General features: G+C 56.9%; 1 protein-coding gene across 1 annotated transcript; it reads left to right on the top strand.

Moving 5' to 3' along the window:
• Positions 1–1269: 1269 nt before the first annotated feature.
• E2F1 (E2F transcription factor 1) lies at positions 1270–10309 on the top strand. Its single transcript, XM_030830901.2, has 7 exons — positions 1270–1545; positions 6250–6340; positions 6700–6919; positions 7763–7915; positions 8630–8744; positions 8839–9064; positions 9193–10309. The coding sequence occupies exons 1-7, from the start codon at positions 1285–1287 to the stop codon at positions 9438–9440; spliced, it is 1314 nt and encodes a 437-aa protein (XP_030686761.1). The 5' UTR covers positions 1270–1284; the 3' UTR covers positions 9441–10309.
• The last annotated feature ends 1293 nt before the right edge of the window (positions 10310–11602 follow it).

Below are 11602 nucleotides of genomic sequence, written 5' to 3'. Positions count from 1 at the left end.
GGCTGCATTGGGTCTTCATTGCTGCGCGCGTGCTTTCTCTAGTTGCCCGATCAGGGGCTACTCTTCATTGCGGTGCGCGGGCTTCTCACGGTGGTGGCTTCTCCTGTTGTGGAGCACGGGCTCTAGGCGCGCAGGCTCAGTAGTTGTGGCTGGAGGGCTCAGTTGTTGTGGCTCGTGGGCTCTAGAGCACAGACTCAGTCGTTGTGGCCCACGGGCTTAGCTGCTCCACGGCATGTGGGATCTTCCCGGACCAGGGCTCGAACCCGTGTGCCCTGCATTGGCAGGCGGATTCTTAACACTGCGCCACCAGGGAAGCCCCCTGAAATTACTTTAATAGTGGAAATTCCACATCATATTGTAAACATTTGTTACCTCTCTATTTCCCTCCTCCCCTTTTCACTAAACTGTGAGTTCCTTAGGGCCAGGAGTCAAGAATGGGGCACAGAGCAGGCTCTCAAAACGTTTGTTGAATGAATGAGTGAATGAATCAGTTTAAGCAGAAGCTGTGCATAGGGTGTTGAAGAGATTCCAGCTACAGGAGGGCTTGTAGAAAAGCCCCAAGCTGCACTGAGTCAGACATCCCTCCCCATCTTCTGCTTGGACTCTGGGTGAGAGGGATAGGGTGGGTGCAGAATTTTAAAGTGAATGGCATTGGTGGGGCAAGTTGAGGAAGGGAGATGTGGCTGGGGTTTTGGAGGTGAGAACCCAGAAAAGAGGAGGGGCAGTTTCTAGAGATCTGACCTGAGTGTGTTGGGGCCACAGGTGGGGGGTTCTGGGGGTCACGTGGGGTCAGCTGACGGTGACATATGCAGAACGGACATTCTATCTCCACTTAGAGGCATCAGCAGGATGGGGTACGTCGGGGAGCGGTTGGCTGCCCCCTTCTTCGGACAGGGGTCATCCCCTCTGGGGGCGGGGAGTGCGAACGCGCCTGGCACCGCCCCGACAAAGCCTGCGCGCGCCCCGTCCTGCGATTGGCCGGGCCGCCTCGCGCCGCCGCCCCGTCCCGCCCTCCGCCGCAGGTCCGGCGCGCTGCAGCCAATAGGTGCCGTCGCCGTCGCCTCCGTCACAGTCCGGACAGCCAATGGTGGCAGCGCTCGGCGGCTCGTGGCTCTTTCGCGGCAAAAAGGATTTGGCGCGTAAAAGTGGCCGGGACTTTGCAGGCAGCGGCTGCCGGGGGCGGAGCGGGATCCGGAGCGGGATCGAGTCCTCGCCTCGGCCTGCCGCCATGGGCCCGCGCCGCCGCCGCCGACTGCCACCCGGGCCGCGCGGGCCGTGAGCGCCATGGCCGTGGCCGGGGCCCCCACGGGCGGCCCTTGCGCGCCGGCGCTGGAGGCCCTCCTCGGGGCCGGCGCGCTGCGGCTGCTCGACTCCTCGCAGATCGTCATCATCTCCACGGCGCAGGACGCCAGCGCCCCGCCGGCCCCTGCCGGCCCCGCCGCGCCCGCCGCCGGGCCCCGCGACCCCGACCTGCTGCTCTTCGCCACGCCGCAGGCGCCCCGGCCCACACCCAGCGCGCCGCGCCCCGCGCTCGGCCGCCCGCCGGTACGGACACCAGGGACACTGGGCCGACTGCGCTACCTGGACCCCCGCGCAGACCCTGGCGGGGCGCGGTGTTTGGCCCGGCGGCAGCTGGGACGGGGGAGGGTGGGCTGACGCGCCCGGGCTGGGCGGTGCCGAGCCTGGGTTGGTCCTCCGGGCCCCGCCCCGGGGTGCAGGGTGACCTCGGGCCAGTCCTTGTTTGCTGCTCTGTGCTCTGGGCCTCAGCTTCCTCGCCAGAGACGCTCAAGGGTCAGACTCAGTGATAATAATTGCCCCACGTGTATTCAGCTATCGCTGACTGCATGCCAGGTCTCTGGCAGACTTCAAGGCAGCTAAAACTCACATCCGTGCTGTGAGCTCGGTGTTGTCACTGTGCCCATCTGAACTGTGTCCAGAGAGGGGAAGTGACTTGCCCCCTGGTCACAAGGCTGCAAGTGAGATTTGAACTGAGGCCTGCTGGCTTCAGACCAGAATGTGTGGCTGGGTGGTGGGCATGGCTGCTTAGGGAGGTCAAGGGGGGCGTTCTGGCTCCAGACCATGGAAGAGCCGCTGAGGAGACCCTCCTTCCTGCCTCGATGCTGGGACTGCCAGGTGCAGGCCTGGCCCTCCGGGCCTCTGGGGACAGGCCGCCTGGCTGGGAGGCCTTCTCTGCAGGGGCGGGGTGGCTGGGCCAGCTGCTGATCCCCTCCCTTTGCCTGTCCTTCCATCTGCCATCCTCCACCCTCCCAGACCCTGGTTGCCATGGAACCTCATTAATCAGGCAGGCAGACCCCTGGGCCCCAGTGGAAGTACTGGGTGGGTTGGGCCTCTGGGAGCTGGAGAGGAGGCCCCCGGTGCCAGGAGAGAGTAAATGCCCCAGGGAGATGCCTTGATAAAGTGCTCCCTGAGCAGCAAGAGGCTCAAGACAGTTCAGACTAGGGGGCCCAAAAGAAGCGGCTGAATTACAGGGGGAGAAGGGAGTGGAGCCCTGGAGCTTGGCCCTGTGGGCTCCAGGACAGGGTGTGGAGACCAGTTTGACTGGCACAACCTGTGGGTGAAGGTGAGGCATGGATGGGCAGGATGGGGTCTCCGCATAGGGCTTGGAGCAAGTTGTGGGAGGAGGCAGGGCCCAGGGCAAGGTGGTGGAAGCCGCCCAACTGCTCATGGCCTGGGTGGCAGCTGGTCCCTGAGGCATCCCGGCAAGGTTCCCCCAACCCCCTTGGCCCCTTGCCCAGTGTGGCCTTCCTTCCGGAATCACCGAGATGCTAATAATAACAATAGCAGGCACCATTGTTTTGAGACTGTATTGTGTATTAGGCGCTGTGCCAAACACTTTACCCAATTAACTCATTTAACCCTTTCAACAACCTTCCCCTTTTACAGGTAGGGAAGCTGAGGCATAGAGATGTTAGAACATTCCCTAGTAAGTCAGCTAGTGAGTGCTGGGACCAATCCAGATTTCCTGAGTGGTTAACTGCTGGGATGCCTTGCATACTGGAGATGCTAATAGAGGTTGAAGGAAGCCCAGGGTCCCTTCCTCCTAATGAGTGAGACGGTTGGAAGTTGCACCAGGGGTGGGCCACCTGACTCGTCTCCTGTACCCCAGCAACCTGTCCCTGTGGGTACCAGCTTGGAGCCTGGACAAGTAGCCTCCAGTTTAGCTGATTGACAGGTACCTAGCAGGCCCAGGGCTGTGGGTCCTGCCCTTGGGGAACTGAGCTTCAGGCTCGGAGGGACAGCCAGGGACTGGGCTGAGGACGTATGCCCTCTCCTCCACCCCCAGTGGTGTCAGGGGCAGCCTCATTGGGCCTGAGCATTCCATTCATTCAACAGTTGTTAGTGAGCACCTATGAGGTTCTAGGCACAGGCAAGTAAGGAGCCTCTGCCCTCACAGTACTTAAGGGCCAGTAGGTGTTTTCTTCCGTGGGCAGGGGTGAGGGCTGGTGCAGTCTTGGAGCTGAAGTTCAGAAACATAGGCCCAGCTTTTGCCATCCAACACCCCCTAACATTGTACCTGTGGGTAGCCACTGGCCATCTGAGCTGTGGCCTCCACTGACCCCCTGCTCTAGCATTTGTTTGGGGCAGTCCTTGAAACAAGTGACAGGCTCAGCTTCTGCACGAGTGAGCATTCATTGAGTACCTCCTGCATACAAGTCTCTGTGCAATTCAGCCATTCCTCCTGGCCCTTCCTGTCCACCTCTACCCTGTTGTCATGGCTGCTAAAAAACAAACTAAATATAATACTCATTTACTATAGAAAAAGAGTTAAAAGCTAGAAAGTTGAGGGGGACAAGATCCCAGCCCCATCCATTTTTCCTTTTTTCTCCTCCTGAGCCTGCTTTTGTTTTTAAGGCGGTTATGACAACTTTCTTTTTCTAAAGTTTTAGAAATTGACGTTTTTCCTTTATGTCCGTGTTCAGCAGCACATCATCCGCACTTTAGAGATAAGGCAACATGGCCCGTATGTTCCTCCCTCCCATACAGAGGTCACCCCTGAAATGGATTCTGTAGTAATAGAAACTGAACCAGAGAAAATGGTTTCATGAGCTGTCAATATGTCTTTGGGAGGCTTCTGTATCAGCCTGCCTCAGTCCGTCTTGACAGCAGCGTGGTATTCCAGAGGCTGGATGAACCAGTTTTTGTGTCTCCTCCCATGGATAGGTGTTTGAGTCATCCAGATTTTTTCACCAATGTTTTGTTTGTCTTCACCCCTGCCTTTTGGGTCCCTGTGCCTGCATCTCTAGAGAGCAGCAGCAGAAATGGGCATCCATCTGCTTGAGCCCTTGTTTTAGAGTGTGGCATTGATCTGCCTTCAGGGTGGGCACCCCTATGGGGAGAAGGAAGGAGGCAAGGGGTGCGGTTGGCTGGAGCATACTAGGGTTCAGGCCCTAGGGGCAAGGCTGGAGAGGGGGTACATTCTGGTTCGGCTTTAGGGGGCCTGGCCTCCGGACTAGCCTCTGCCCAGCCCACTAAGGTTTAGATCCTGACTCCACCTCTCACTATGTGACCTCTCCGAGGTGCAGGCTCCTCAGGAAGTGGAAGTCCTCAGAGCACCTGCTGCAAGATGGTTGGAGGGTTTGATGATCGCACGCAGGTAAAGCAGTTACCTAGTGGTGCTCGGTACACAGGAAGCACTCAGCGCGTGTTAGCTCTTCTAGCCGCGGATCCCTGAGGGAATCCATGAGTGTGTGCGTGAGAGGGAGTGTCAGCATGTGGGCTGGTTCATTCAGCAAACGTTTGTTGATGCCCAGACCCTGTGTACAGAGACTATTCAGACCCAGTGCCCGCCTCTGAGGGGCTCCCTGGCTTCTGGGTGAGACAAACGCATCTGCAGAAATTTGTAGCGAGAGACCATGTGGGGAAAGGTTGGGTTTGAGGCAGTTCTGAGGGAGAAGAGCCTCAGTTTCTCTTGTGGGATCGGAAAGGCTTAGGTTATGGGTAAGGTGCCTGCCCACAGAGCGGGAAGCAGTGGTGTGAATTAGGAGGGAGGGAGGCAAGGGCAAACCAGGGAGGGGACCAGCATGAGCTAAGGCTTGGAGACACAGGTTTGTGAAGAAAGATGTCTCAGCAGAAGTTCTTGTGGAGAATTGGTGGCAGATGAGGATACTAAGGTGGAGGGGGACAGATGGAGGCAGGGAGGCCAATGGGAAGACAGCTGGTCCAGGTGGGAGGCGCTGGTGGCTGTGGGGACAGGATTTCTTGGCAGCCGGTTGTGATGAGGGCAGCAGGTGGGGCTGAACCAGGTTCTAGCTCAGGAAACCCTGTGGGGAGGGGAGGGGAGGGTACATCAGGATGCAGTGGAGATGCCTGTGAGACCTCCAGGGCAATCTCCATCCTCGAGTGGTGTAACTAAATCAGAGGGCATCTGGGCAGGACTCCTGGCTCTGCCACTTCCTGCCTGTATGACCGTGAGCTTCTCTGGGTTTCAGTTGTTTCATCTGTAAAATGGGGCCATTACTGTGCTGCCATATTCACAGACAGAGACCAGAGAGAGGCAGTGACTTACTCAGAGGACCTGTTTCCTAGTGGCTTGAAATGACAAACATTTATTATCACACAGTTTCTGGGGGTGAGGAATTCAGGGGTTACTCAGCTGGGTGCTTCTGGCTCAGGGCCTCTTCTGAGCTTGCTGCCAAAATGTTGGCCCGGCTGCAGTCGTTGGAAGGCATGACTAGGGTTGGAGGATTTGCTTCTGAGCTTACCTGTGTTGCTGTTGTGGGGGAGACTTCAGTTCCTTGCCACTTGGGCCTGTCCTTAGGGCTGCTTGAGTGCCTGCATGACATGGCAGCTGGCTCCCACCGAGAGTGAATGATCCAATAAAGAGAGCAAGGAGGAAGCTCCAGTGCCTGTACGATCCAGTCTCAGAAGTGACACACATCCACCATATTCTGTTCATTCGAAACAAGTTACCAGATCTGGCCCATATTTAAGGGGAGGTGAATTAGGCTCCATCTTTTGAAAGGAGGAGTATCAAAACATTTGCAAACTACCGCATGCCCCCAAGAAGGTGGTGGTGGAACTGGGGCTTGGACTTCTGCCTTCCAGTTGAGTGTTCTGTCCTATGGGGTAGGATTGTGTCCCCTGGGACCTCCCCCTCACTCACACATTTGGGCATCCTGGGAGAGAGACTGAGGCAGGGGGCGGCTTGGGAACACCAGGCCCTCAGCCAGGTCTCTTGTGGCCCCACTCTCCTGGTTACTGGGCATCCTCCCGTTGTTTTTGCCGTAGGTGAAGCGGAGGCTGGACTTGGAAACTGACCATCAGTACCTGGCCGAGAGCAGTGGGCCAGCTCGGGGCAGAGGCCGCCACCCAGGAAAAGGTACCCCCCGAGCTTGGGCTAGGGCAGACCTCCTGGTTGGACCCAGGTTGGGGGGTGTGGGCAGACAAACATGCTTGCAGACTAAGCTCTGATCTGTTAGGCCTGGGCCTGAGCCAGGCCTCTGGGAGCCCCAAGGGGCAGCTGGAGTGGCCGCCTGGCATGGCTTCCCCAAGCCCTGGGGTGTGGGGAGTTCCCCAGCCGGAAGAGGAATACTGTGGTTGGCAGGCTGCCACAGGGCCTCCCTGCTTGGCCTCACCAAGGGGAAGGAGCCATCTGCCCCCCAGCCCCATTCCCCAGAGCCTGGCTGGGGCTGGGGGGTGGGGGTGGTGCTGAGGGACCGTACCCTGCCTGGCCCCCAGGTGTGAAATCCCCAGGGGAGAAGTCACGCTATGAAACATCGCTGAATCTGACTACCAAGCGCTTCCTGGAGTTGCTGAGCCGCTCGGCCGATGGTGTCGTCGACCTGAACTGGGCAGCTGAGGTGCTGAAGGTGCAGAAGCGGCGCATCTATGACATCACCAACGTCCTTGAGGGCATCCAGCTCATCGCCAAGAAGTCCAAGAACCACATCCAGTGGCTGTAGGTACCAGCCAAACAGGAGGGTGGGTGGAGGCCCGGGGCCAGGCCAGCCCGGAGGAGCTGATAGCGATACCCACTGTGGCTGCCCGGATTACCATCTTACTGCTGGGCAAACCGAGGTTTAGAGAGGAGAGTTGGCTTCCCTGAGGCGACAGATGCAGGCGAGAACACAAATCTTACCTGTGTGGCTCAGTGTAACTTCACGTATTTCTTCACCTGGGTGACCACCATCTCGATAAGAATAAGGAACATTTCCAGCACCCCAGAAAGTTCCCATGTGCCCCTCCCAGACAGTCTACTCCTCATACCACCAGGTGACCACTGTTCTGGCTTCTGTTGCCATTGATGAGATTGTTTAACACAGCTGTTTTATTCTTGTTAATTCTTATTTTATTTTTCCCTTTTCACCTCTTTCCCCGGTCATCCTACTCCCCTCTCTGACACATTTGTGTTCTCAGTTTTTGGTAGATATTCCACTCTACATCATTTTTTTCTTTTCAATATGTCTTAGAAATGCTTCCATGTCTGCATCTAATGCATTCTTGTCCTTTAACACAACTGCATAGTATTCCACGGCATGTCTGCCCTCATTCACTTATCCAGCCCCCTATGAGGGACACATGGGTGTTCACAGACATTCAGGCCCGAGGTTGAACCCGGCCAGTCTGCCTTGGAGCCCAGCTTCAGCCCTCTGCTGTTTCCCAGCTGAGGAGCCAGGCCAAGAGGAGCAAGGGCTCGCCTGGGTCTTACAGAACAGAGGCAGCAGCAGACTGTTCTGCTGAGGGTCACGCCTCCTGGGAAGAGGGGCCGGGAGCTACTAACCCTCCCTTTGCCTCCCGGCAGAGGCAGCCATGCAGCAGTGGGGATCGGTGGGCGGCTTGAAGGATTGACCCAGGACCTCCAGCAACTGCAGGAAAGCGAGCGGCAGCTGGACCACCTGATCCACATGTGCACCACGCAGCTGCGTCTGCTTTCCGAGGATGCTGACAGCCAGCGATATCCTTGAACTGCCTGGAGGGTGACCGTGGCCCCATCCAAGTGGGAATAGAGAGGCTACCCTGGGCCCTGGATTCAGGAGAGGGTTCTGGCTTTGGATACCAGTCCTGGCCCAGCCTTTAGTCACTGTGTGACACTGGACAAGTTACTCTCTGAGTCTCAGCTTCATCTGTAAAAGGGGAAAATAATCCTATTCCAAAGTTGCACAGAATGAAACAAGAAAAGCTAGGATACCAATAACAAACATTTATTTAATACAATGATTCAGTACCTGGTTGTAGCTTCAAGGTTAGAGATATAAGTTTTTGTCTTTTATTTACAAAAATAGAAACTTTATTTTAAAATAAGCTTTTTTTTTTTTAAGTGAATACCCGAATTACGTTTATACATTTTGGAGATAACTACTAATTGACACCAAGGTCATGGGTCAGAGTAAATTCTCAGTACCAAGCCTGTATTTGTGTAATTTATAGGAAATTATTGCAGGCAGCCATTATTACCTTAAGATCTGATGGGTAGAGAGTGGTCTCGTACAGATGTGGGAACTGAGGCTCAGGGGCATGAGATAGGATTGAGTGCCAGCTATGTGCCAGGCCCTGGAGTGGGAGATGCAGAGGACAGGAGTGACTCAGCGGGTATGGGCTCTGCCTTATGAGCTGTCTGGGTGGGTGGCCCCCAAAGGCCAAAGGTCATGTGGTCCTTGACTCTACCAACCCTGGCCTACGTGACCTGCCAGGACCTTCGTAGCATTGCGGACCCTGCAGAACAGATGGTTATGGTGATCAAGGCCCCCCCCGAGACCCAGCTTCAAGCCGTGGACTCCTCAGAGGTGAGACCTGGGAGTCTAGACTGGAACAGGACAGGCTGGGCTGGGCTGGTAGTTAGCTGAGCCTCAGTTTACTCTGCCTGCTACCTTTACCCAGACCTTTCAGATCTCCCTTAAGAGCAAACAAGGCCCCATCGATGTTTTCCTGTGCCCTGAGGAGAGTGCGGGCGGGATCAGCCCCGGGAAGACCCCGTCCCAGGGTGCAGCTTCTGGGGAGGAGGACAGGGCAGCTGACCCTGCCACCACAGTGCCACCACCACCATCATCTCCCCCCTCATCCCCTGCCACGGATCCCAGTCAGTCCCTGCTAAGCCTGGAGCAAGGTGGGTGAAGGGTGGGTGGGCAGGGCGGGGTGGGGCCCCCCTCTCCCGGGTGGGTGGGCAGGTGTGACAGCCCCTCTGCCCTCCCTGCCGGGGAGTCCCCGGCCTGTGATGCTCCCCCGTCTCCCCAGAACCTCTGCTTTCCCGGATGGGCAGCCTGCGGGCCCCCATGGAAGAGGACCGCCTGTCCCCACTGGTGGCGGCTGACTCGCTCCTGGAGCACGTGCGGGAGGACTTCGCCGGCCTCCTCCCCGAGGAGTTCATCAGCCTGTCCCCCCCGCACGAGGCCCTCGACTACCACTTCGGCCTTGAGGAGGGCGAGGGCATCAGAGACCTCTTCGACTGTGACTTTGGGGACCTCACTCCCCTGGATTTCTGACGGGGCTTAGGGGGACCAGGGTCTCCTGGGATGCCCACCCTGTCTCTGTAGCCCTGGAGCCCCCTGACCCTGGCCGTCCTCCTAGTCCAATTGGAAACGTTTAATTTATACCCCTCTCCCCTACCTCCAGAAGCTTCTAGCTCTGGAGTCTGGCTACTGCCAGGAGGCTGAGCAAGCCAGGAAGGGAAGGATTCTGTTTGTGGTGTGTATGTGCATGCACCCAACACCCGACACGTGTGTACACGGGGTGAGTGGTGTGTGAGCATGTGTGTGTGCATGTACCGGGGAATGAAGGTGAACACATCTGTGTGTGCACTGAAAACACGCCCCAGTGTGTCCACGTGTGTGTGCATGAGCCCATGTGTGCGCATGGCGGGGGCTCTAACTGCACTTTTGGTCTCCTTGCTCCAGGGGCCCCGCGAGGCCCAGGGTGGCCACCTGCCCCCAGAATCCTGCGTGCTGACCAGGCCGGGTGGCGAGGCCTTGGCCTGCTCGTTTGCAGGACCGCAAGAGCACTTCTGTCGTCTTAAAGGTTTTTCTGATCGAAGCTTTAATGGAGCGTTATTTATTTATCAAGGCCTTTTTGGCAAGCTTGGGGCATCAGCAAAGGGTAGGAGGGATGCGGGGCTGATGCCGCAACTCCCTTACCCCTGAGCGAGGGCAGGGGTCCCTGAGCTGTTCTTTGCCCCACTCTGAAGGAGCTGAGGCCTGAATGGTTTATTTATTGGGAAAGTGAGAGAGGGAGACAGACTGACTGACTGACAGCCATGGGTGGATCGAGGGGGTGGTCTCTTCCCACGGGGTCACTGCAGGGCCCCAGCTGCCCCCAGGATGGATGTGAGATGGGAGAGGTGAGTGGGGGACCTTCACTGACAGGGTGGGCGGGAGGGGTGGGGTGAAGGGCCTCCCCCCCAGCCCAGACCACAGGGGCCCCTCCTGTGGCATTTGAAGTGCCCCTTCCACCCCACTTCTTGCTCTGCCCCACCCTCCAATCTGCACTTTGATTTGCCTTCCTAACAGCTCTGTTCCCTCTGCTTTGGTTTTAATAAATATTTTGACGATGTCTGGGCCCGGTTTGGGGACTATGTACTGGGAGCAAATGTGAGGGTGGGAGAGGTCAAGGTTGCTGGGAAAATGCCCATTCTCTACTTCCCTCTCCCTGTCCCTGCCTGGCTTCATTTTATTTGAGCCTCACCACCCCAAGAAAGGTAGGCTTCATCACTTTTACCCTAATTTAAAAACTGGTCCGATAAAGTAATAAATGAACTCCCTTCCTTTTTCCAGCCCCAGAGGAGCCACTCTGATCAGTTTGCTATGCTCCTTCCAGATGTTTCTGGACATTTGTAAACATGCAACAGATAATTACAACAGGCTGATTCCGTGTCAGGTTCTGGGGACACACGTTCCCTCCCCTCATGGAGCTCTCAGGACCTGCTGGAGGAGACTCAAACAAATGAGAGGATCAGGGAGGGCTTCCTGGAAAAGGTGGTGCTTGACCTAAAGCTGTAGGATAGAAGAAATTAACTGAGGAGGAAGAGGAAGAACACACCAAGCAGGAGAGGGCCACGTGGGCAAAGGGCCCTTAGGACCTGAGAGAAACCAGTGTGGCTGGAATCCTGAGGTGAGGGCCAAGGTGTAGAGACGTTCAGTCTTGGGCTTTATTCGGGGGACAAGGACCCTGGTGAGTCTGAGAGAGGAGTGACACACCCTGTTTTATATTTTAAAAGCTCCCTCTGGCAGCTGTGTGGAGGATGGGTTGAAGAGGGGGCCAGAACAGAAGAGCCAGGGGGAAGAGAAGCCCAAGTAGAGCTTCAGAGTGGAAGGGAGGGTGACTGGGAGACGGTCCACACGGACCTATTTAGGAAACCCTTAGGTGGGCTTTCCCTGAGCCAGTCCCTATTTTAAGCCCTTCACTGTCAGTCAGCCCCCAAAACAGCCGTACAATGTGTCTACCCTTACTCCCATTTTGCAGAAGATACAGACGCGCACAGGCGAAGCCACTTGCGGGTTTTGTCCACCAGGTGGCGCGCTTGTGCTCCTTCCGTTTGCTGTGTTGACCCTATAACGGTGCGGGACCTGCCCTCGGTGGGCAAGCGCAGCCCCTCCCGTTCTGTTCCTGGCTGTGTAGTACTCCACGCTGGCCGTCATTCGCTCAGCCCTTA

Source organism: Globicephala melas, chromosome 15 (genome assembly GCF_963455315.2).
Source record: "Globicephala melas chromosome 15, mGloMel1.2, whole genome shotgun sequence".
NCBI classification, from domain to species: domain Eukaryota; kingdom Metazoa; phylum Chordata; class Mammalia; order Artiodactyla; family Delphinidae; genus Globicephala; species Globicephala melas.
Note: the sequence above shows the minus strand (reverse complement) of the source record. Positions and strands in the feature narration are given on the sequence as shown.